Below are 24,427 nucleotides of genomic sequence, written 5' to 3'. Positions count from 1 at the left end.
TTTATGATGAATAATGTGTAGTGTAATGATTAAGACAAACTTATCTCTCTACTCTTCTTTATACTTCATTTTTTTTACAAAATACGAGGTTGGCTCGTAATTAATTGTAGTAATTTAGTATCAATTTAATCTGAAGATGTACTTGCTATCAATTTAGGTTTGTAAACTTTATCGATAAAAGCAAACCAGTTCTCAGTATGTACAAGTTCATTGATTATATTTGCATGGGTTTTAAGTAAAATAAAATAGAAAAAGACTACGTGAATAAAATAAATCAAGATAGTAAAATGAATATATCTAATAATTTATTTAACAAAAGAACGTGAAAGAACAAACATTTACCGTAATTCCTAGTTTTAGTAATATAATTAAATTTAAGGGTTAAATATGTTTTTAGTCTATTTTAAAATTTTGAACTAATTTAGTCATTCATCTATCAAAATATGTGAATTTAATTATTTTAATTAAATTTTGTTAAGTTTATTTGATATTTCAAACGCGTTTCATACTAGTATTTAACTTAACATTAAAGCAAAAATATGTCAAACAGTATAAACAACTCAAATACAATCATAAAATACGTACGAAACATCAAATAAACCTAATATAATCTGATTAAAAAAATTAAATCTACGTATTTCGAAAAATGAAAGAATAAACTGGTCCAAAATTTTGAAATAGACTAATTCTAAAATTCATTGAAAATTAAGAGAGAAAAAACATATTTAACCCCAATTTTAATAATGTGTATATGGAGTGGTAGATTTTAATAGAGATTACTCGTTGTTGATCTTCTATTCTATTGTTTAATCTAGTGTTTTCATTTTTTAATATTTATTTTTTCTGGGTAAGGAAAGTTTTATTGGTAATTAAAAATAATGCAGTTGTTCTGTATTATTTATCTATATAGCAGGAGGAAAATAAATTCATTCATAACCTCTTATTTTATACGAAAAAAATATTTGAATAACTTTATATAATTAGAAGTACCTGGAGCCAATCTTATATATTGAATTTCAGTACTTGATCAAGTTTTAAGGGGTTGTATCGAAACCACCACCACCAGAAGAATGTAAAGAAAGTGTTTGATAGGATATTTAAGTTGAAATTGAAGGTCGTGAAGTAAAGTGTTTTCTAGGTATCAAAGAATACGCTTTAATGGTGTCATCCAACTTGACTTCAGAGGTTCATTCATAAGTTGACATACAACTCTATTCTTGTGGAAGGCTTTCAAGAATCACATCTTTGTGTTCTTGAATTGACACCAGATCTCTGTTCTAAGTTGCCATGCCTATGATCGAGTTTGTTTGTGGAAGTATTCATGAATTTTGTTTCAAACTTCAAAATTAAGAAGTTACTCTATGATCAATGTTTTAAAATAGGTATAATTACTGATTTGATATTCTAACTTGTTGGTAAAGTTCAATTTGGTACCCATACTTTTGGTTTGTTCAATTTAGTACTCAATTATTTAAAGAGATTCAATTTGGTCCTTTATGTTAAATTGGAATTAACACAGTGTCTGTATAGGACACGTATCAAACCATGAAATTTTGAATTTTTTTTTTAAAATTTTTTTTAACTCCAATTAAAAATAATTTAACATAAGAGTTTTGGTACAAACAAAAAATGCAAAAGGTTTCTCAATATTTTCTTGAGATGCAATCCAGTGTAAGCAATATTTGACCAGAAGTTAATCCATGATAGATAGATAGATATATGATATAAAATATAAGGTGATGCATGTGTTGTTCATAAAATATAGCAAATATATAAAAGATTGAATGAGTCCATAGTCAAGACCATTGCAATTGAATTAACAGAAAACATATCGATGAGGTGTTTGCTACAAATACAATATCTGTCGTTGAACAGTCAAAACAAAAAATAAAAGAAAGTGACGCAAAGGAAAACGGAGTAAAAATAAGAGAACAACATGACAAATATTTATCGATGTTCATTTATAATTAAGTTTTCTTTAGAGTATATTAATTGTGTATAAATTATAAAATAATAAGTATTTCATTGGATAACTCTCACAAATTGCTGAATCATACTGACTGAAACTTTGTATTTTGCATGCAAATATTACAAAGAGTTAAATATTTTCATAATTCATAAATCGAAGACAAAATTAAAATTTGTCTTTATTTTAAACTTTGATACATTTTTAATCTCAAATTTTAATTTTATGAATAATAAAAAAGTAAATTCAAGAAGATTATGAAAAAAAAAAACTGAATTAGAACATAAAAATTGTGTATAATGCATCAACAACGTTGATGGTGGACTTAAAGATGCACTTCAAGGTGTTGAAAATAAAGAATGTTTTTTCCAATGTGAATGATCTTTGACATGATAAAAGGTTGATGAGATGCAAGTGATCAAGATCATTGGTGATGAGGAGAGTGCCTCTAGATTAAGATTAATATTTTAAGCTTTTTAGAAGATGAAATCAAATATATTTTTATAAGAATTGTTATTTTTTATATAAATCACCATATAATAACCTTTTTCAATTACTTAATAATGTGATATTATATCTAGATGTGATGATTCCCAAAAGTTGTAAAAGTTAAAGGGTAAGAGTAAACATATTTTTGATGATTAAAATTTAAGTTTCGTAAATATATAGACAAAAACATGTTAAACTTTTAATAATATTGAGGATGTTTAATAATTTATTTTTTTACAGATATTAGCTAATATTGATTATCAAATAAATATTTGCTAAAGTTGAAATTAACCGTAATATTATATAATTACAATTTTCTTTAATACAAATAAAGTATTTTTATAGTTGTGCATCTTCTAGAGTTATTTTTATCCACAGGAAATTGCATTCAGATTAGAATATATTAAATAGGTTTAGTTGACTGAATATGAGGGGTGACTTACAATAAATAAATCTCTCATTAATGTTGGATAGTTACTTTACCATGATAAAAATGTTCAAAATGTCAATGCTTTTTCGTTTTTCTTGCTGTGTTGCTACTAAATTCGCACTCAATCAATTTGGTTTACTTAATGAAAATCATTCAAACATAAACTATCAAAATTCATTATCCATGCTTTTGGCAAACGTCATGGCTTAGAGCATAAGAAAGCAAAACTCTGCATCTATTGCTATATAAATCTTTGTTCAAGGTTCACAATTGAACCACTGTAGCTGAATAATCATTTCCTAGTTACCCTATTCTTTCAGGTATGTCCCTTCATCTCCCACTGCCACTATTTTCCACTTCTTGCAACATACTTTACATTCATCTGTCACAAAAAGTTCTCAGAAACTTGAATCTCACTACCCCTGGTTTACTTCTGTTTGTTCATTAATTTTGTCTTTTTATTATAATAACTCTTTTGTTCTAAGATTTAATACAGAAGAAATATAATTTATGCATGATCTTTATTTTAGTTTTCTACTGTGGTTAGTGGTTTTCTGAAGATGAGACACAGTTTCCTTAACTTTACTTACAGTTAACTATATATAGCTGATAAAGATTATGCAAATGCTAACAGATATTCGACATGAGATTGGTTTCATGGGGACTATTATTACTCTTGGTTTCATGCACAACATACTCATCAACCGCTCTGGGGAAACCTGAGAACAACATAAAAACATCTGTTTTTTTATCACCCAAGTTTGAGCTAGGTCCAGGGTCAGTTGCAAACAAATTTTATTTTGATGTTGATTTTCCAAGAGGCCATATTGCACTCAAAAGTTTCAATGCTGAAGTGGTTGATGAGGCAGGGAAATCAGTACCTCTGCAAGAAACATATCTCCATCACTGGATTGTAGTAAAGTACCACCAACCTAAGAATGTGTCACACAATAACAACCAAACAGATATTGTTGAACTGAGAAACAGTGGGTTGTGCCAGGAAGATGTTCTTGGGCAGTATTTTGGGCTTGGATCTGAAACAAGAGGAACTGCCACTGATATTCCAGACCCTTTTGGGATAGAAATTGGAAACCCTTCAGAAATTCCATATGGTTATGAGGAGAAGTGGTTCTTCAATGTGCATGCCATTGACACAAGGGGTGTGGAAGATAGGATGGGGTGCACTGAGTGCAGGTGTGACCTATATAATGTTACAAAGGATGGGAATGGAAAACCTTTGAGTCCATATTACAAAGGAGGTTTGGATTGTTGCCCTGATAATTCCCACTGCAGGTTGAAGAAAGGCTTCAAGGGTCCAAAGAGAAGCCTATATCTGAGATACACAGTGAAGTGGATCAACTGGGATAACTATGTGGTGCCCCTTAAGATTTATATACTTGATGTGACTGATATTTTGAATGTGTCCAAAGGAATGAGTCCAAAGCATACTTGCAAGGTAAGTGAATCATTTCTCTAGAAACATATTCTAAAGGATTACTTTACTCTGCAAGTTAGGTTCAATAATTGTATTAACACCTCATGCTTTGCTTTTTATAAACTACACCTATTTTTTCTCTCTCTGTATACTGTTTTTACACATTGACTTTATTAGATGTAAGTAACAAAGGATTTATATATTTGGTTCAGATTGAGTATCAGGTTGAAGCTTGCAGCAAAGGCTACAACAGTAGTAGTGCTTGCATTGATGTAAGGAAAACAAGCCTCCCAATGCAAACTGGTGGTTATGTAATCTATGGTGTTGGTCATGTACACTCAGGTGCAACTGCTTCAACTCTATATGGACAGGTGCTGTTCAATAATTATAATTTTTCATTCTAAACAGATCAATATTTTTTATATTAGTCAAATTAGTAATAAGAAAAATGATATAAGCATAGAAAATGGTGCTGCGTATACTTTTACCCTTAAAACTAGTACTTCTGATAAAAATGCAGAAAATCATTTTAGGATTTAGTTCATTTACTAGTAGTAGCTCTCTCTTTTTCAATCTCTTTTATTGTTATACACTTCTTTTGCTTGTCCTGATGCACTATTCCAACATTCTCCAGCAAATTTAATTAAAGGAAGAAAGTATTTACATTCTTTGAGCCCGTGTCATTGTAACATGATTTGTAAGATGTTTGTTTATACCCCAATGGAAAGAAATTGTGAGATGTTAACTAAGTCATTGAAATTTTGCTGTGAAAATAATTCAGGATGGGGGAGTGATTTGTTCTTCAATACCAAAATATGGAAATGGAAATGAAGCAGGAAATGAGAAAGGGTATGTTGTAGGAATGTCCACATGTTATCCTAAACCAGGTTCTATCAAAATAAAAGATGGTGAAACCGTAACTCTAGAGGTTAGATACAGCAACAGCCAAATGCACTCTGGAGTAATGGGGCTTTTCTACATCTTGGTGGCAGAACAACTTTCATATTAACACAACCTTTGAAATTTCTGTGTCTTAATGATACCTGTGATATCATTTTGGAAGTGGATCCAAGACACTATTCTATCATATCTATATGAATAAGTGGAATAAAATAAAGGTAGCACTGTGATTTGTAATATAATAGGTAAGTACTAATGTATTAAGTTTATATATATATATATATATATATATATATATATATATATATATATATATATATATATATATATATATATATATATATATATATATCAGCTGGTTCTTTTGTAACATGTGATTGTGTTGTGTGTCGATTTTACCTTGTAAATTATATATAAACAGCAAGTCAAAGTAAAATTTAAAGTTCTTTCAAGATTAAAAGGTAATATGATGATAAATTAATTTAAAATAAAAAATATACATATTGGAAAGCGTAAATAAAAAATCTCCTCTGCATATTTCATATCATCCAGATATAATTGTTATGGAGCTGTAAATAATCTGAATTATTTGTGAATTACACACAAAAGACTCAAGTTTGATTTAGATTAATTTTTAAAATAAGTCAAAAATTTAAATTTTATAATTTCGACAATTATAAATCATGAATATCATTAATAGATAGGAAAATTAAACTTACAGGCTTAATAGCATATCACATTTATATTTCTAATTGTAGATTGTTATCCAGTTAAATATCTTATAATGTAGTAAATTGATAAAGTTAATTAAAAAAAAAAAACTCAAGCTAAAGGAATTAAATTGTAAATTACATATGCAAATTAAACTTTCACGTTTCCAAAAAGTTCATCTTTTCGTAATTATGTAAAAATGAATTAAGCTTAACTAACTAAGTGAAGCTTGACTAATTATTTATTTTGATAAATCAATCCTAAATTTCTAGTATTTCACTTTACCCATTCGTAATTGTTATGATATCATGTACTCATATTTTCCAATGTTTTTCTTGGCACTGTCGCAGTTCTCTTACCACTAACAACGCAGCATTTCAAGTGACTGGTATACTTGTCCATTAATTCTTTAGTTGTTTCTATTTCTTGTGGAAATGGTATTTTATGAAAAGGGTGAAAATGTTCTGAGAGATAAGTTGTGTTATTTTGGTGGTAGAGTGTCAGGTTTTGCAGTGATCATATTCAAACTACTCAAAATGAGTTTATTGGCCCAATATCATCATACTAACATGCCTATTTTACCCTTGCACACAACAAAAGACTAAAGAATTATAAACAAATATTACAACCTACAGTGCCCCCCTAACCTCCTTCAAGGAATTCAAGATTTCCTTGCAAACTATCTTCTTGGCTGTGCCCTGAAGAGCAGAACCAGTATATTCATGTTGGTGAATAACCCCATCTGCTTCTACTTCCATCTTAAATCTGGTTACACCATCCTTACGGGACACAACCTCTTGTATAATATTATAACTTCTTTTTTGGCATAGTTCATTCAACTCTCGGACGGGATGGAGCTTCAATGTTTCAGGTGTGACAAGGGGTTCTAAAAGTGGCCTTATGCTTTGCCACACAACCTCCATATTGTACCCTGAATCAACTAGTATTGCTCCAGCCAGGGACTCTATAATGTCTCCAAGTACCTATCAAACAGTAGGAACAAACTTATGAGTTTTGTAATGGCTATTGCATTGCAGCAGAACATCTAGGACAGAAAATGGAATGCGCTGCAAAACTCACAGAAAGCATATACCAACTGTGGGAAGATTTTTTCATAAACCCATAATGCAGGTAATTTTTCCTACCATCACTTAGACTTTCTCTAAAAAGTTTATCCACCACAATAATCAGAATTTATTTAGTTCAACATTGTCAAGGATACTCTGAAGTGAACTTGTCTATAAAATGCAGGAGTAAGCATTATTCACCCTGGAATTTATGGTAGATACACCAGATAAGGCGTGCATATTTTAAAGTCAAGTGCACTTTCAAGGAACTTTTTTCTCTATTCAAAACACCGATGACAATGTATGTTAGCATTCACTTTACTAAACAATAATAACCAAGTGGATCTATGAGCCAAATTTTAACAACTAACCTTAGGGAGTGATGTCTCTGACCCGTATCCAAAAGTTGATGACGAAGACAACTTATCAAAATTGACAAGTGTAACAGCAATATGCTTATGCAGTTCTTGTGAGGCATGAAGTACATGCTTGTGTAACCCATGGTTAATAGCGGACCACGCATAACAATCATTATTCACAGAAGCTGACCTCATGTCAGTTAACTGCCCAGGTGACATGCCAGGATATTTATTGTACAAATGCCAAGTAATGAGATAATCCAACACTGAATCTCCGAGAAATTCTAGTCGCTGCAGGAAGAGGAGCATATTATTCATGAATTGCGATAAAAGAATCAAAAGTAAGAAGAATATGAGAAAAACATTGATTTATCAAGAAGGATGTGTACAATTACTATTTATTGGGTCCCACCAGGCCAGTCTGTATGGAGTTGGTGAAAGTTCATTCATGCATAATAAATACATGCTAACGTCCCTATCTTGTTCCCATATAATGAACAATAACTACAGTACATACCTGATAACATCTAGGAATTTCAGGAAGCATGTAGGAACCATGGGTCAAAGCTTCCACTAAAAGAGTACGGTCATGGAATGAGTACTTCAATTGTGATTCTAAATGACTGACATGCACCAGTTTCTCTGGTTGAATGTCAAAGTGTCTCTCATAGGGCATTTTATTAAAGCTAACTTTAATACCAACCCAGTCCATAAACAACAGAGCAGCCTTTTCACCACCACTGCTGAGGAAGGCACCAATTAGTGCCTCAACAACATCAGCAATGATCTTTCGATTTAATTTCCTTTCTCCCATAACATAAACCTTTTTCCCCCCACTAACCAACTCTTTCAATTTAAAATCTTCAGATTTATCACCTGGAATGGTCCAGGTATGAGGATCAAAAGGTTCATTTTGTATGAAGCCCTGCAAATCAAAATAGTGCAGAATTAAGAATTCTGAAGTTTCAAGATGATAATGCAGTCCTCATGATAACAATGCAGAATTCTACAACCATATGAACTCATTCGAGAATGGATCAAAGAACATCTAAGCAATAAAATCAACTCCTCATGGCACAAGCTACAGATTAGAGAGAAAATTACTTGTAGAAATTATTAAAATATTAATTTAATCTTTGATAAATTCTGGAAATCAATGTTTATTCCATTGAAAAGCTCTTAGATCTTACAAAGAAAAAGACTAACACCAGCCCACAGCCTAGCTCTCTTTACACCCTCAAGCTTACACTCCATGCCAGTTTCTTCCAAAAACCTGTACCATTTCCATCTGCTTACTCAGCATACTCACATGCCTGCACCATTAGGGAGCAGATTTCTCTGCTCTCCTTTCTTTTTCAATAGACTATCCAAGTCTTGGGCCCACTTGGACTGTGGTCCAAAACCTTATCAGCTTGGGTTTCCTCAATTTTAGAGCTCACAATGCTCACTGCTAAAGAAGCAAATAACATACAAAATCTCGTTCAAACAAACATGATAATCATCCAAACAATTGCAACCAGTTAATTAATTTAAAATTATAATATATTATTAAACTTAAAAATCAATCAATCAAACGTTGAAGAGAATAAAAGCATACAATAAAACCATAATATAAGTTAAAAAAATGCTGAAAGGAAGCATCACAACAAATGTACAGCACAAAAAGTGGAACAACAAAATCAGAGAGAATGAGAGAGAGTACCGGAAGTCCAGACCTACACCCTAACTTACATAGGGCAGCGTTAGAAATTATTTTTTTCCTTTTTACACTAAGGAGACCTTCGTGGTGATTTTGATAAGTGTTAAAAAGATGTTGGCTGGCAGCATATTTTAAAAAAGAATCTCCAAGAGTCTCAAGAGACTCATAATGAAAGGCCTCCTTGCAGCTTGTAGCAGTTATTGCTTCTAAGACCTACAATGCAAGTCACAGATACAATTGGTTTTAAAATGTTAGACAACTGGACACATAGCAATAACAAATATAATCGACATTCAGAGAACACCAGTACAAAATAACCAAAAGATACTAACAGAATATTTTACACTGACAAGTTTCTTCTCAATCTCTTCATTGTGTATTGATTGATGTAACATAGGCTTAAAAGAAGGACGGTGCAGAAGATATTACTTAGTTACCTTTAAGAATGCCTTGCTTTCTACGCCAGCTTTTTACACAACAGCTATATATATATATATATATATAGTACATTTTTTGTCTATTAAGAACAGTTAGCAGACAAATATAAAATTTCCTATTCTGGATAAAAAGGACAAATAAACTACTAGTCTAGATTGTATTGACAAACAGTTCTAACACACCTTGATTGTAGGAATTTCATTTTGTGCGCAATGATCCAAATGCATCTTTTTCAAATTGAAGGCTCCAAGCAATGATTCAAGCCGATGCATGATTGAAGGAATAAACGAGAAGGTATAAATGATACTATCTTTTATTGGTGACATGACTATAGAGCACAGTTCAGGGGGTAATTCAACAGAGGCTTTGCTTGCTTCTGAAATGGAAAACATGAAGTTAAGATTCAGATTAGATCACGCATTGTCAGAGCTTGAGTTGAGACAAGCACTAAACACAGCCACAACTTTTTTGAACACATAATACATACAGCTATAGTTTGGAAATGAATAAATTTAGGCATTATGACATGGATAACTAAGTTATTGCTAATAGAAGCAGTAACTGCAGATACAAATTTGGTTCATATTAAGAACATAATATTAGCTTTTTAAAAAATCAAGCCAATACAAAGGTAACAACTAAGAATAATAGACTCACGAAAAGAAGCAGAGGCCGTTTTAATCCCAAAAAACTGTTCAGAAGAAATAAGCAAACTAACAAGCCAGCCAGATTTCCTTTCAATTATAATCAGAAGGCATACAGTGGCAGATACATGGAAATCGACTTCAATAGATTTTGGTTACACATGTAACCCTATTTTTAAGATTATTGGCATAATCAACCTCCTATATATCCACTAGAAGCAAAACTGTTGTATTTATTGAAAAAAAAAATGCATTTCTGGGCAACAAAGACTGGTCATCATTGGTCAAATCCCACAATGGAGAGAACCAGAAAAAAAAATTATTAAAAATACAAGGTCCAACCTCCTTCCTTCCCTTGTTTGTATCCATGAATATAGTTTTTAACTGGAAATTTGTGTCTTGCTTTAATGAGTTTTTGATCTTCAAATTGCAATTGAACGTGATGTCTGAAAAATTGGAAAAAGAATAAGAATAACACACTCGAGTAGATAGAGTAACCTGATAATACACATAAATCACAAATTTACTTACTTTTGTTTGTAGTACTTCTTGTATGTAGTAACTCCACCATCCCTTAGCTTCATAGGCGAGTTTCCATTCAATTCTGTCGTACCAGTTGTGATATAAAAATGAATCTTATCACCAGCATGTGAAGTAAACACCAAAGCATCTTGTAGTCTACAAGGGCAAACTATACCACTTTTTGTCCTTATGCGGAGTGGATGATACTCACACATAATACTAGATGGATTTACCGCACTGATAGCCAACCAATTAACAATTGATTTTTCCCCTTTGCCAATAGCCGGAAGCAAGAGATAATCAATCTCAACAGCACCTTCCAAACAGCATTTGTCTAAACCCATTGCAAAATTATTCATACTATTATCTATCAAAATTCTAAGCAAAGTGACCTGAAATTTCTTACATAAAAGAACCTGGAAAACAAAAAACAGACAATAAATACAATGACTTTTCTTAACACAATTATTGAGGAAACATTAAAGGACAACTAAACAGCATACCAGATCTGGCGAAAGATCAATGGTTCCTTTGTATATCAACTTCACCGACAAGCTACCTCTGTCAAAACCCATATCGAATTGTGTGCATCCAATTTCTGGATCAAGCTCAATTCTTGTGGCAAGAAAAATATCTTGAACAGAGATATCATAGCTAAAATTTTGACTGAACTCCATCAAATAACAATGGTATGTTGTCTGACTATTATTTGACACGGAATTTACCAATCCAAATGGCACATAAGCTGGTTGGTTATCATCATAAGGTTCATTCCCTGAAAGAAATTGTTTGATGTGGAATTCATTCAAAGAATTACATGGACAGATAGAATTTTATGATCATGAATCAATATTTAAAAACCAAGGTATCAGGAACAAGATAAAAGGTTTGTAAACTACCAAATTCCTCCATCTCTGCTTCTTCAATGAAGATATCAGGAACAAGATAATCTGTTAGAGCTCCAATCTTATGCAGTTGTTTGCATGCTTCAAGGCATGCAATATTCTTTAAGAGTTTTTTGTTGCCTTCAACTCGAATAGGCTGCAGAGGGCAGCTCTTGGGAAGATACAATGTGTTAGTCTCTCTGTCCCACCTTGGAGTTGGTTTGAAGTACCTGACAGTTTAATCTAGATGGGTTAAATGATGGGCAGGATAAAAACAAAGCAGAACAATCAGAAATATAAAAAAGAAAGCATATCTTAGGTACATTAAACTGAAGGAAGAAAGCACGTGTAATAACAGCAGAAAATGAACCAACTAACCCATCTGCAGGGAGTCGTGAGCAATACAAGTATATTAAACTTATGCTAGAACTAAGATTTGCAATTGCTCCGGTGCTTGCAACACGATAATACTCTTTATCATATTCTTCACCTTCAAAAGGATCACAAGGAAGGGAAGAATGGCGCAAAGACTCCTTCCTCATAATATCTGCACTAGCAAGATATTTCTCTAGCCGAGAACGAGTAACTGAATCTCCACTGTAATTTCAGAAAAAAATCAAGGTTGTTTAGGGATAATTTGTTTCAATTAGTAAATTACACAGAATTAACACTATGACTGTCTCATGCAAAGTGCCAGAGTAGTGATGATACTGAGGAAGGAATAATGTAAGAAACAAATACCTCTTAACAATTAATATGTAATCTGAATTTCTCATCCTGGCACGGCCTCTGGACTGTATGAAACTGCACACTGTGGGAGATGGATCAAATCTAATGACTAAATTACAACTTTGTACGTCTAAACCCTCTTCAAGAATTGATGTTGCAACAATGATGTTGACCTGCACATTACTATGTTTTATTGACAAGACACTGCATATGGTTATTACAATACAGTGGATTGTTTAAGAAAGCAACATACCAATCCCATTCGAAATTCTTCCACAATTTCATTTTGTTTTCTCCTCGACTGATTTTGCAATCCAAAATTATGTCCTGCAATGAATTTAATTTTCCAGCTACTGTATTTTGGAAGAAGGGTATTCAATAGATCCTGAAGGACAACAGCTGTAATGATCCTTTCCACAAAAATTATGCATCTCATGTCAGTCAAAGCCCTGCAATTGTAGAAAAACAGTAGATCCTTCAAATAAATTTAACAATAATATCAAAATGGCATAACAAATATCACTACATAAAATCAAATCAATTTAACAGTAATAAACTATGATCACTACATACAATCAAACACCAATATCCTCATCCCACAGTAACCACATATAATCAGTCAATCAAAATAGTGGACTGTAGATCAACTGATTAGGATAGAGTATAATAAAGATTAAAAAATAATAGGTCACAATACAAGAACTTCATAAATAAATCAATGAGGCAGAATTTTTTAGCATCCATTCGTTAGAACTTACGCACAAGAGGATAGTCCACCTAAATAGACTAGTCCATAAGGTAGAGGAATCTCAAGGCTTTTAGTTTAAGTAAAATATCAAGTTTTTAATCAGCTAAATTTTAGAGTCCTAACAATGTCACTCCCTTTAAGGGTTGTTGTCCACAATGACTTTTACTCATTCGACATCGACCCATCCAATTTAAACAACTTAAACAAGGAGAGTCTACAAACCAGAATATCCACAATAATAGCCCACATTACATGAATTTATAACGTGGTAATTATTAAAGAAGAATCTTTATCCATGATTATAACCTGTACTCAAGTAGAGAGTCAATAAGGCAACAAACTTTGGAGGTCAACAGCCCCATCTCCACATCGGAATCAACATTGTCACCAATGGACCACTGAGGATCTGAGCAAGACGAAAACATTGGTAAAAGTTAATTAACACCATGAATGCAAGAAAAATATTTATCATTAAAATTTCACCATTAGTCTCCATGATTTTTGAATCATTACCACATTGCAAGTAACTTTTCAGTGTATGTACAACAGCCAAAATAAAGTTTTTAACAACTTTATCCCCAGAGTGTCCCCATGAAAATGAATCAAATTCATTGGAAGATAAAAATTCTGCTGCCTGTCACACAAAAAAAAATTGACAATTATGATTTATGAAACCTTGATCAGTCCAGAGTCAGAAAATCTGTGCAGGAAAAAGGTGAGAACCTTCAAAGCCAGCCAAACACCAAGCTCATCCAGGCAAAACATTAAAGCACAAAAAATCTTTGTTATTCTTTTTTGTGCAGACTCAGCAACTGATTTAGTGAAATCTGAACTTTGTAGAGTGAGTTCATGCTGAGAAACAGGATATCCATTGTCAGTTACCCAAAAAGAAATAAACTTAGTACCGGCTACAAATAAAAATGTGATTCTGACTAATAACTAAATATAGGAAGATGATCCGGCTAGAAATTGGGAATTGATTCAAACACAACTTGTCATAGGATGGAACAGATAACTAAGGGGCAACTCGTATTTCCACTTGCAAAGCGTGGGGAATTTTTCTTTTCCTTAGTTGTTTCAGAGCATGTTTAGAAACTGATGTCATTAAAAGTACACACCTGTTCTTTTAACATCTTGAGTTTAATTTCCAAATCTTCAAATAATACAAATTGAATTCCACTGTCCCTGTAAAACTTGAATATTGGCGTTGATGTTGGTATGAACTCTGTGATGACAGCTTCACTACATGTATATACCTTCATTTCAAAATGTTTTAGCAAAACCAAGTGGTTTCCATATAAGCACAAACGAACATTAATCACATGAAAATAAATTATTCCAACCATATTGTCTCATTTCTTGAAATAAATAAAGAAACAACTTTCTAGCATAGGTATTGGTTACAATACCACTAGACTTGTTAAGATAGAACTGTTTTCTAAAATCTAAGAAAATAACTACCGCAAGAAATAAGTATATAAAGTATCAACAAAATAACACAAGTTAATATAAATGTCCTTATGATACTTCTTGCAATAAAACTTGTCATGGAGACCATATGGATAATCTTTACAATGTATCTACATGTGATTATCTTTAAATTACACCAATTTAAACAATTATATCAAGAAGATAGCAGACAACACTCAAACAACAGAATAACAAGCAGAAAGAAAGCAAGAAAAACTGCTTGAAAGAGGGAAAGAATAAAAAAACAACCTTTGAATGCATTAGAGTCATTAGTTTCCGTACATTCTCTGACCAGGATGAATCAGAATTGCCAACTGATAAAGAAATAAAATAAAAAGGGAATTCAACATTACAGAGAAAAAACTAGTAATGCAAGGAGCAATGTACTTTCTCTGGGCTGTGTACCTTTTGACTTAATTGGAGAAGCAGTCATCCCAAAAATTCGAGGAAGGTCAAAGATACCAGACTTTAATCGACGATGATAAAATTCCTGCATGAAATCAAATCTTACAAAGGTAACAAACTAACTCAACAGAAACTAGAACCTCATGATGCTGACACAAAACAGGGGAACAGCAACGTACAATACAAGTTTACATTGAACTAATTGTCTGCAAACCTAACAAAACAAAATAAAAATAGAAAAGCACAATACTACAGGGCAAAATCAGCAACTCAAATTAGTATCTGGTCATAGAGTAAGCCCCTGTTTAGGATAGCCTTCAGTTTTCAAATTTTTAAAACTGTATCCAGTTTCAGTTGAGTTTTTAATTTTACTTTTTTTAATTTTTGAAATTTAAGAACTTGTAGAATCAGAGATGGATAAAATGAGTGCAACAATTCTATCCTACCCATTATGAACTCCCTCAAAATAGACAATGTTTTATATAATAAAAATTAAAAGAAATCCTTGCAGGCTCAATTCATAAATTGCAAACTCTTGTTTTTAGGTTCACAGGAATAGCAAAGGCCAATTGAAAAATCCCAAAAATTTCCAGCAAAAACGCACAAAAAAGGAAAATGTAAAACAAAAATCTTTCCTTTCCATGTTTTTCAAATTTTTTACTTGGGGAAGGGATGGGCGGTGACCACCATTGATGAAAGGGAACTTGCTCATTGTTCCTTTAATAACAAAAGGGTACAAATTAAAATCAAATTCTTGTATAAATTTCTGAATTGATGAATATATAATGTAGTACATACAGAAGCAACACAATTCAATAATTTCTGTTCCTCTTAGTCATTGCCATTACCAAAACCTGCCAGAGCAAAGGAGAACAATAGCAAAACAGAACCAAGAAATAAGATGATTCACAACACCCATTCTTAGCCGTTCAAAACGACTACAGAGTGCCTCAACGAAATGGTGATTTTGGTGGAGGCTCCACACATTCTAGTTGATAAAATTAGAGAATGATATGAAACTTAAAACAAGAAAGAAAAAACTTTATTATTTTCAAAATTAGGTAAAAAAAAACAATTCAGCTCTATTTCATCCAAACAGATTTTACTTTCAGAAATATAACAGAGCTAAGATGGCCAGTGGTACAACAAATTTTACGAAACCATGCATCAGATCAAACAACCTTGTTACAGTTGCAGAATTCATGTTAAATATCAAGTCCTTTTAAATAGTACCTTTGGAAAATGCTGTAGTTCAGAGTCCAAACCAGTTGCAAGCACAAAGCGAACACAAGTTTAATGCACTTTATATGATAATGTATAGCAACCAATATCATGCTTGGGGAAATAGTTCAATCAAGTGGTTATTAATAACAGCTTATGACATTGGCTTATTTTGATAAGATTCACGGTGAGGAATATTCAAATAAGCCAGTAAAAACTATAATGAAGCTATAAGTTACTTCCATAGGCTTGACAAAACACCTGCGTTACTGTTTTGATTTAATGACCAAAGAAGCCCAATTTATTTTTATTAAACAGTTTCTAAGGATGTGTGCACCTACATGCTTGGGGAAATAGTTCAATTAAGTGGTTATTATTAATAAAAGCTTATCACATAAGCTTATTTTTATAAGATTCAGTGTGAGGATTATTCAAATAAGTAAAAGCTATAAGAAGGTTATAAGCTACTTTCATAGGCTCAAAACAAAATGCATACATTACGGTTTGATTTAATGCCAAAGAATCTTAGGTAAAAACTCATTCAAATGGCAAATCCATGAGTGGACCTAGATGTCATTTTTATTAAACAGTTTCTAGAGATGTTTGAACATTGCAGATATTACTGTAAAACCTTCTTAAGAGTTGTTCACAGGCCTAGTAGCAGACCCACATAATGATGGACAGTCTTTTGTCTGCAACTATGCACAGCAAAGTAGAAAAATATTTGAATGCCACCAACCAACCACAGCTCATACACCGGTGCATGGTGAAAGAATGTTTAGTTTCCCCCCTTTACACTTGTCCACTGATCTTTATCACTCATATTTGTAATCTTTAAGGTCAAAGACTTAGTAAGGTAGAAGGTATATAACAACATATTAATGAAGAAGTCACAACTCAAACATATTGTAACAAGAATTAGAAATAAATTCAACAACACAACCAGTTAAGAGAGAAGACGGAAAAGATATAACACTTACAGTCATGATGCACGCATAAGGGTGTTTACCCCTAGCATGATGGCATTCATCCATTATTAAAACCTTAATCATGTTCAGTTTGAAGAAGCTATGCCTCAAGCAATTCAACAATATCACAGGAGTCATGACAAGCACCTGCATTCAAAAGAATTAGTGATAGTAATTACCAATTATCCATGCAGCACACAAAAAATAAATGACATGGACATCATACTAAAAGTAAGAAATGAAGCAATGTGCTTCATATTAAAGCCAATAGAATTCTTTAAAAAAGAAAACTTTTGTCTTCTTTTACATTTAATTCAAACATAAAGAGAGAAGACAAAATTATCTTTAAGCATACTATAAGCTTTAATCCAGTACAGACCTCAAAAATAAAGAGGAAAATGTAAAAATTAGATGACATACAAACATGAATTCCAAAACTGGCAAAAAAAATAGCATGCCAGATGGAAAAATGAGTATCATATTCAAGCCGATAGAATATTGGAAGTAAGTTAAGAAAACAATTTTACTATTTTCCATTTCTCTCAAACATAAAAATAAAGACAAAACTATGTTTAAGTACACCATAAGCTTTAACCACGAACAAACCTCTAAAATAAATAGAAAAATGTTAAATTATACAACATGCAAGAAAGAATTCCACAATGACCAATGAAAAGAGTGTGACCAATGGCCACCAATTTACCAATTTAAGCAATGAAGAAAGTTGAGTATTTCATATTCTCTTCAATAGTGGCAGGTGCACACTAAGTTCAAAAACTGAAAACAACAGGCACCAAAATGGGGGGTGTTGTGGAGTATTACCATTATTATTTAACTTCATGATTAGGAAAGGTTTATTTGGACATGATTTATACAATTCCTTATTTAGTTTAGTCGTACTTTATCAGTTTTAAATAGCATGCCACTATAGCACTGGAGTGGAGCAGCCCCTATCCGACACAAGGGGTGCCATGGTGGAATGGTTTAGTGTAGGAGCTGGAGCAGACCAAATATCTGGCTAAGAAACAGCTGTAGGAGAGCTAAATATTGATTCCAAAAAAACCCTTTTCAACAATGGCATTAGGGCTTTTTGGGAGGTTATTTTTGGTATTTATTTAAAGCGGAAATAAAAATCTATGTCTAAAAAGAATTATAAATTACCTTAGTCATTGATAATTGATAAATCATACCTAGGTAAAGAAACTTGTATTTGATTTGTGTTCAGTATTTACTTGTATATTTTGTTCAAAACACCAATGACTTCTAATTGTTATTCCTGAATGCCACTAATTTTGACTAATATTTGTCAGTTTTGAGAATTTATAAGTATATATTATACATTATTTAGATTATATAAAAAAATTCAAAATATATCCCACTTTTTTGGACTGGCAATGTCTGCATGGTGCATGGCTTTTGTTTTATTGTGAGCTATTTTTTTTAATTTTCTTATGTTTAATGTATCTGCAGGTCTATAAATACAATTTCCCACATATGCATGAGTCTTACAAGTCGAGTTACAATCTTTGACAACCCCCTCCAATCCTTGAGTTTTACAAAACTGTGCAAGCATTAAATGATTGAGTGACAACTAAAGTAGTGGAACAGTCAAACAATAATTTCAAACATGTTTCATCAAATCATTTCATTTACATTTAACAATTTAAAATTGTTTGAATTTTCAATGGAAATGATGAAAGACAATAATATATATAACGAATCACTGAATCACGTGACTTGTATCAATACAAAATAGCACAAATTCGTTCATGTATTGTACGATGCGAAGGCATTGATGATTCATCTTATAATATAAATCAGTTGGTAGCTAAATTATTTTGAAACTAGAGATTAAAATCAAGAATCATAAAATTCAGATAACTACTGAAATAAACATTCAGCTACCTTTTTAAATGGGGGCAAAACAGGAGTACACCATGCATGACACAAATAAATGGGTTATGATCAAGCAAAAAAGAATCTGTAAAAACGAAAAGGCAACTTTCAGTTTGGATAAAAATGCAAAAACCCACCTCATGTTTCTCCGTTTCTTGTTTCCAGGTAGCACCATCCCAATAGTCAACTCCCATATCACCCCAATACATTCCCACTTTCAAGTCAGTATGCATTTTCACAGCTTCAGCTTGCTAAATTTACAAGTGAACAACAATAAGTCAAAAGATAACATAGAAAAAAAAGCACAGTGAAAGTAGTGGCCCATTCCATAGCTCCTCAACCAGCACATTGCAATCAAATAATGAATCTCAAATTTGAAACAGGCCTCATAAGATAGGGACTGACATACTTGAGAGACCAACACAACTTGGGGAACCAAGAACACTGCGATGAAAGGAGAAGGCTTTCGTAGATGATGAGCATAGCTACGAAGAAGCATGATGGCTATCAAAGTCTTGCCTGAACCAGTCTCCATGTACACTATAGTATTCTCACGAATAGCTTTGTCCAATGCTTCAAGTTGATAGCTACAGGAAAAAACAAAAAAAAAATCAATCAAACATAAGTGAACAAAGAGATTATTACAACATAATATATTCAACAATGCAAACACTCAACACTAAATGTGTTAACAATAAGTCTGCGTATTAAACTTACCTTCTAGCAAACGGAAGAACATCACCAGTAATCTGTCCCTGCTGAGAATGGGTATTTGTTCCCATTGAGATAACCTCTTTCATGGCTTTCTTTTGCTCTTTGATCAACCTACATTCAAATTCCAACGAAAGAAAAACACCCAGTCACAAAAAATTATCCCTCTCCAAGTCAAAGAAGATGCAAAACAGCAAAACAAATATAAAACCATAATTCAGAGACACAAAACAAACATAGGGTAGTGCAAAAAGGCTCAAGCTTTCCCCTTTTAGAAGGGAGAGTAAGTTGGTTAGTGTATATGCTTATTTAATATATTTTCAAAATCAAACAATACACTATAAACATTCTCATTGGACCATTTGATGTACAAAAAGAACAAAATTCGGAAAAAATGAACTGGGCGAGAAAAACGATAAAACAGATAAATGTACCGCTGCTTCTGTTTTTCTTTTCTCTACCGCGTGCTCTGGGAATGACCTGTGGAGTCCATACTTCACTGTGAAAAGGGTTTATGCCAAAGAAAAAGGTGGTCAGATGAACGAAGAACACGCATCAGGAGAATCTTTAAAATTTAACAACAAAATAAAAACTAAAACACTATTTTGGAATATTATAAATGAGTGAACATTAATTTAGGTATCTGGATATATTTTTATTTTCTTTATACATTTGAAATTATAATTATTATTTGAAATTTTAATTTATTTAAAAATGCAGAGGAAATAACATTTTTGACAGGAAAATCGATAAAAAGTTTAAAATGTGACACAACTGCAAATAATGATATACATTACTTGGAATACTTATTTTTCATCTTCCTAGTTACAGCGTGTTTCTCTATACTTTTTTAAAGTAAACAATAAATATATAATACTAATATGTAGTGTAGCATGTCACCGGAGGATGTAAATAATTTGAAAGATAGATAGATAAAAGGGTGAGAAAAAAAAAAGAATGACCAAAGTTGCAATATAAAAAATAAATAAATCGTGGATACTAGATTAACGTATTTAATTAATATGGCATATATGATGATAAAGATAAGGTGTCCGTTTAATTTTTCATGATAAGAAAACTTATAAAAAACTATTATTTTACAAAAACCAAAAGTATATTTAAACTTAGAAAGTATATTTTTTATCAAAATTAAATTATATATTATTCAATATAAAAAATAAAATGTGTGTATCATCTCTTTTAATAGATAAACTCTAATAAACAAAACATCACATGATAATAATATAAAATAAAGCATGCTACATAAAGTATATAAAAGTTAATCTTTTACGATCATTCAAAATATGCTAAAACAGAAGTATCATATGTACATAACAATGTCATAATCCTATCTCAAAATATAAAACAATTTGGCAAAAAGAATGCTCCATTGAGCAAGGAATTACAAATAACACGGTTCATCAAAAAATGCTCAAAAGAGCAATAACAAATCTACCTAAACTAAACAGTCACATCCTCATCCGCACCAGGAGTTTCTACATCTGCTCACACCAACATAGGTGATCATTGCAAAAGGGAAAATCAAACAAGAAAACAAACACAGAGAGAAAGAGTAAGCTAGGAAAAAATATTTTTTTTAACACAAATAAATAAGCAGATTTTACGCAAATTGTTAATGGCAATGAGTTTCACCCTACCACACACAAGATTGGTCCATGGTCATAGAATGCAACCTTGCTTGAATCCTCAAGTCAATACATACACTACTTTATCATCAAAAAGGATTCCTCCATGAAATTTTCGCACCAAATCCACATGCTATCTCATAATATTATCATCTCTTGCCCAACATATGAAATACAATTTCAAATATCACATTATACATGCACAACATCATTTAGCATGCCTTTAAGGAGTAAAACACCCAATCATGAAAGAGAACAAGTAATAAAAACACATATCTACACCGGTTTCGCTCAAGCGGGAAGGTCTCATTTAAGCGAAAACTCGTAGAAAACTCATAGTGCCATTTCTCGAGCTCTCGCTTAGGCGATAGTTGCTCGCTTGGAGGAGAATAACAAGTTTATCACCTGCTCACACATGCACAATCAGAATCTCAAATCAAACCACATACAGTTCATTTTCATACACTTACAAGTATCTTTCAAGCATTTTAAATAAGAAACAGAACCAAAAACAGGCAAGATATTTCAAAAACATTAAAAACCCTAGTTTTTCTTACCTTGACTGAGAGTAGTTAAACTTGAGGAGGAGTAAACCCTTAGTAAAAAAAAGCAGACTTAGAACAACTTAAGGAGCTAAAAATATAAGCAAAAACAAATGAAATGAGGCTCTGAGAAAGACCCCAAAGCTGAACCAACACCATCAAATTGAAAAAGAAGGAAAAACACAAAGTTTTGGTGTTCAACTTACATGGAAGAAGGAACGTCTCGTTAGCTCGGAAGAGAGTTTCACACCTGCCCTAGCTCAACTTCTGCTTCAAACAAGAGAGAGAATATGAGTTGTTTTAAAAGAAGGAGACAAAATGGAAGCACGTGAGTAACTGGAAAGGGTCCTAAGAAGACAAATGGGGTCCTAAGAAGACAAATGGGTTGACCTTGGACTTTCTAATTAAACCAGGCCCAAAAGAATTTTAAAACAGAAGTAGACTTCACATCGTGCATCCTAAATTTATGTAATTAATTAATATGACATATGATGATAAAGATAAAGTGTCATTGTATTTTTCACTATAAGAAAACTTATAAAAAACCATTTCTTTATAAAAAACTAAAAATATATTTAAACTTAAGTGTTTTTCTTTTTCAAAATTAAATTATATCTTTTACTTTTAAACCATCCAACAAAGTAATAATTAATTATGTATACTTAGAGTATTTTATTTTTTTAATGTACACATTTATTTTCCAATTTACTCTTTAAAAATATTGTTTAAATTAAAATAATTATTTTGTTAATTTTACTTGTTTAAGTAATTGTTTCTTTAAATTTGAATTACATAATACAAAATCTATAGTGCAGATTATATGTAAGCCTTTTTTTCAGTTTCCTGTTTTGGGCCTGGCCTTTTCGGAGGCCCAAGGCCCTGTCCTACAGAAGGACCCCATACCCTACCATTTCTCTCATTCTGGTTTTTGTTCCCTACGCAGAAGCAGGTCCCCTCCATCCCACAAACTCTAACAGAGGTCCTCTGCTAGGGCACAGCGAATCCCCTTTCGAACTAACTAAGTTCGTTTTGGCTTCCAAGTAAGTAAACATCTGGGAACTCTCTCGGTCTTTCCTTTTTCCGTTTTGGACACCTGAGTTGGGTTGGGATCTAACCCCGTACCTTTGTTTGGTCATGGTTTCGTGGTTGCAGCTCCTTGTAGTAGTTTCCGAAGCTGTGGTGTTCCGTGGTGTGGACCTTTTTGTTTGCTAGCTCTTAAAAAGGTAAGGGAAACTAGTTTTAACCGTTCAAAGTTGTTTTCGGGTGTCTTTTGGTCGTTGTCTGTTTGTATGCGTGTAAAATGTGTTTCTGATGGATTATATGGAGTTGCATGTGTGTTTGGGGGCGGATCTGAGTGGTTTCCGCCACTGCATGTGGGTGGACAGGGGGGAGCTCTGCGATTCTCGCCCAAGCGAGCTCGCCTCGCCTAGGCGAGAGTTGCAGGACGTTCACCCTGGTTCTCCCTCGAGCACTCGCCCAGGCGAGATGCTGCACTTTTGGGCGACAGGTTAGCTCGCTCAGGCGAGACAGCGTCGCCTGAGCGAGAAATCGTGAAATCATTTAAGGCTCAACGTGGTAGGCTCGCCTAAGCGAGAGCCAGTCGCCTGAGCGAGACAACTTCTCTCGCCTGGGCGACTGCTCCTAGCTTGAGCGAGGCTGCGACGGCGGAGGGCTCCAATTCTGTTTTCTCTCGTTGTTTGATGGGTGAAGTTGTGATTTATTTAATTACCCCTTCGCTTCAAATCTTAAGGCATGTGAATATATGTATATACATGGTTGCTTGAATCTTATGAACTAAAAGTGGGTATGTTGGCATGAATAATACATGGATTTTGTTTGGTTGGTTGGTTGGTTCAGAACTTGCATGAGAATTTAATGGATGACCAAAATGAGGTGGGAATTGTATGAGAAATATGATTATGATGGTGTGATTGGCGTAATTCCATGAGTCGCCGTGGGGAGGCTCTATGGTGGCGTGTGGTAGGCGTAATTCCATGAGTCTCGTGGGGAGACTTCATGGTGGCGTGTAGTGTATATATTAGGATAAGGATTCAAGTAAGGATCGCATCCCGAAACTCTAAAGGGTCAGTGAGTCTCAAGTAGAGCAAACTGACCCAAGTGGTGAGAGTAGCGGGAGGCCCTAGTCTTTGGCAGGATAATGGCCTTAGACGTTTGAAGGCTAACCTCGTGAGTGGTAGGGTGAAACCCATTGGCAATGGCTCTGCAGAGCAGTAGAGGCCACCACGAGTGCAGGCATCCAGTGAATCTGATCTTAATATATGTATCCGGATAATTGAGTCATAGTGTCCTGTTTGTCTGCTATAACATGATATTCTGTGTTGTGTGCTGCATGTTAAGGAATGTTTAAATACTTGCCTGTAGTAGCATGATGAGACTGATTTACACTAGCTTACCCTTGCTTTTCTTGTGTGTGTTTCCGTTGTATGTTCTCTTTTGCGATGATCACCTTCTGGTGGGAGCAGATGGGAAGAAAGATCGGGATGGATCTGAGAGAAGCAGTGGTGCGGCCTAGATTCTTTGTCAGGA

The 24,427-nt window shown here is 33.1% G+C and overlaps 2 protein-coding genes across 5 annotated transcripts; one reads left to right on the top strand and one right to left on the bottom strand.

The window, feature by feature from the left end:
- Positions 1 to 3,069: 3,069 nt before the first annotated feature.
- On the top strand, positions 3,070 to 5,462 carry LOC114188961. Its single transcript, XM_028077644.1, has 4 exons — positions 3,070 to 3,205; positions 3,520 to 4,341; positions 4,533 to 4,691; positions 5,102 to 5,462. The coding sequence occupies exons 2-4, from the start codon at positions 3,529 to 3,531 to the stop codon at positions 5,327 to 5,329; spliced, it is 1,200 nt and encodes a 399-aa protein (XP_027933445.1). The 5' UTR covers positions 3,070 to 3,205; positions 3,520 to 3,528; the 3' UTR covers positions 5,330 to 5,462.
- A 909-nt stretch (positions 5,463 to 6,371) lies between these two features.
- LOC114188104 (endoribonuclease Dicer homolog 2-like) lies at positions 6,372 to 22,140 on the bottom strand. Of its 4 annotated transcripts, XM_028076629.1 has the most exons (25): positions 22,087 to 22,140; positions 21,896 to 21,933; positions 20,127 to 20,191; positions 19,699 to 19,819; positions 19,391 to 19,568; positions 19,119 to 19,232; positions 17,098 to 17,232; positions 14,897 to 14,981; positions 14,741 to 14,805; positions 14,140 to 14,277; positions 13,745 to 13,873; positions 13,505 to 13,655; positions 13,328 to 13,427; positions 12,527 to 12,722; positions 12,286 to 12,446; positions 11,923 to 12,141; positions 11,560 to 11,774; positions 11,164 to 11,435; positions 10,670 to 11,076; positions 10,481 to 10,584; positions 9,677 to 9,870; positions 9,060 to 9,269; positions 7,875 to 8,282; positions 7,370 to 7,648; positions 6,372 to 6,914 (listed from the first exon to the last, which is right to left on the bottom strand). In XM_028076629.1, exons 4-25 carry the CDS (start codon positions 19,779 to 19,781, stop codon positions 6,561 to 6,563), a joined length of 4,197 nt encoding a protein of 1,398 aa, XP_027932430.1. In that variant the 5' UTR covers positions 19,782 to 19,819; positions 20,127 to 20,191; positions 21,896 to 21,933; positions 22,087 to 22,140; the 3' UTR covers positions 6,372 to 6,560. The 4 variants fall into 4 exon arrangements, with proteins under 4 accessions (XP_027932430.1, XP_027932431.1, XP_027932428.1 ...); XM_028076630.1 differs by lacking the exons at positions 21,896 to 21,933; positions 22,087 to 22,140 and adding an exon at positions 21,149 to 21,152; XM_028076627.1 differs by lacking the exons at positions 21,896 to 21,933; positions 22,087 to 22,140 and having other exon boundaries at positions 19,699 to 19,806; positions 20,127 to 20,308.
- Positions 22,141 to 24,427: the final 2,287 nt, after the last annotated feature.

Source organism: Vigna unguiculata, chromosome 6, assembly GCF_004118075.2.
Source record: "Vigna unguiculata cultivar IT97K-499-35 chromosome 6, ASM411807v1, whole genome shotgun sequence".
Classification (NCBI taxonomy): Eukaryota; Viridiplantae; Streptophyta; class Magnoliopsida; order Fabales; family Fabaceae; genus Vigna; species Vigna unguiculata.
This window is presented reverse-complemented; position numbering and strand designations above follow the sequence as displayed.

What these genes read in the sequence shown, in the direction of transcription:
- LOC114188961 (XM_028077644.1), top strand. Translation starts at nt 3,529, where the DNA reads ATGAGATTGGTTTCATGGGGACTATTATTACTCTTGGTTTCATGCACA. An exon ending in GTCCAAAGCATACTTGCAAG is followed by an intron (nt 4,342 to 4,532) that starts GTAAGTGAATCA and finishes TATTTGGTTCAG; the next exon opens with ATTGAGTATCAGGTTGAAGC. An exon ending in CTTCAACTCTATATGGACAG is followed by an intron (nt 4,692 to 5,101) that starts GTGCTGTTCAAT and finishes AAAATAATTCAG; the next exon opens with GATGGGGGAGTGATTTGTTC.
- LOC114188104 (XM_028076629.1), bottom strand. Translation starts at nt 19,781, where the DNA reads ATGAAAGAGGTTATCTCAATGGGAACAAATACCCATTCTCAGCAGGGA. An exon ending in TCAAGATGTTAAAAGAACAG is followed by an intron (nt 13,874 to 14,139) that starts GTGTGTACTTTT and finishes CCTGTTTCTCAG; the next exon opens with CATGAACTCACTCTACAAAG. An exon ending in AAAAATCATGGAGACTAATG is followed by an intron (nt 13,428 to 13,504) that starts GTGAAATTTTAA and finishes CGTCTTGCTCAG; the next exon opens with ATCCTCAGTGGTCCATTGGT.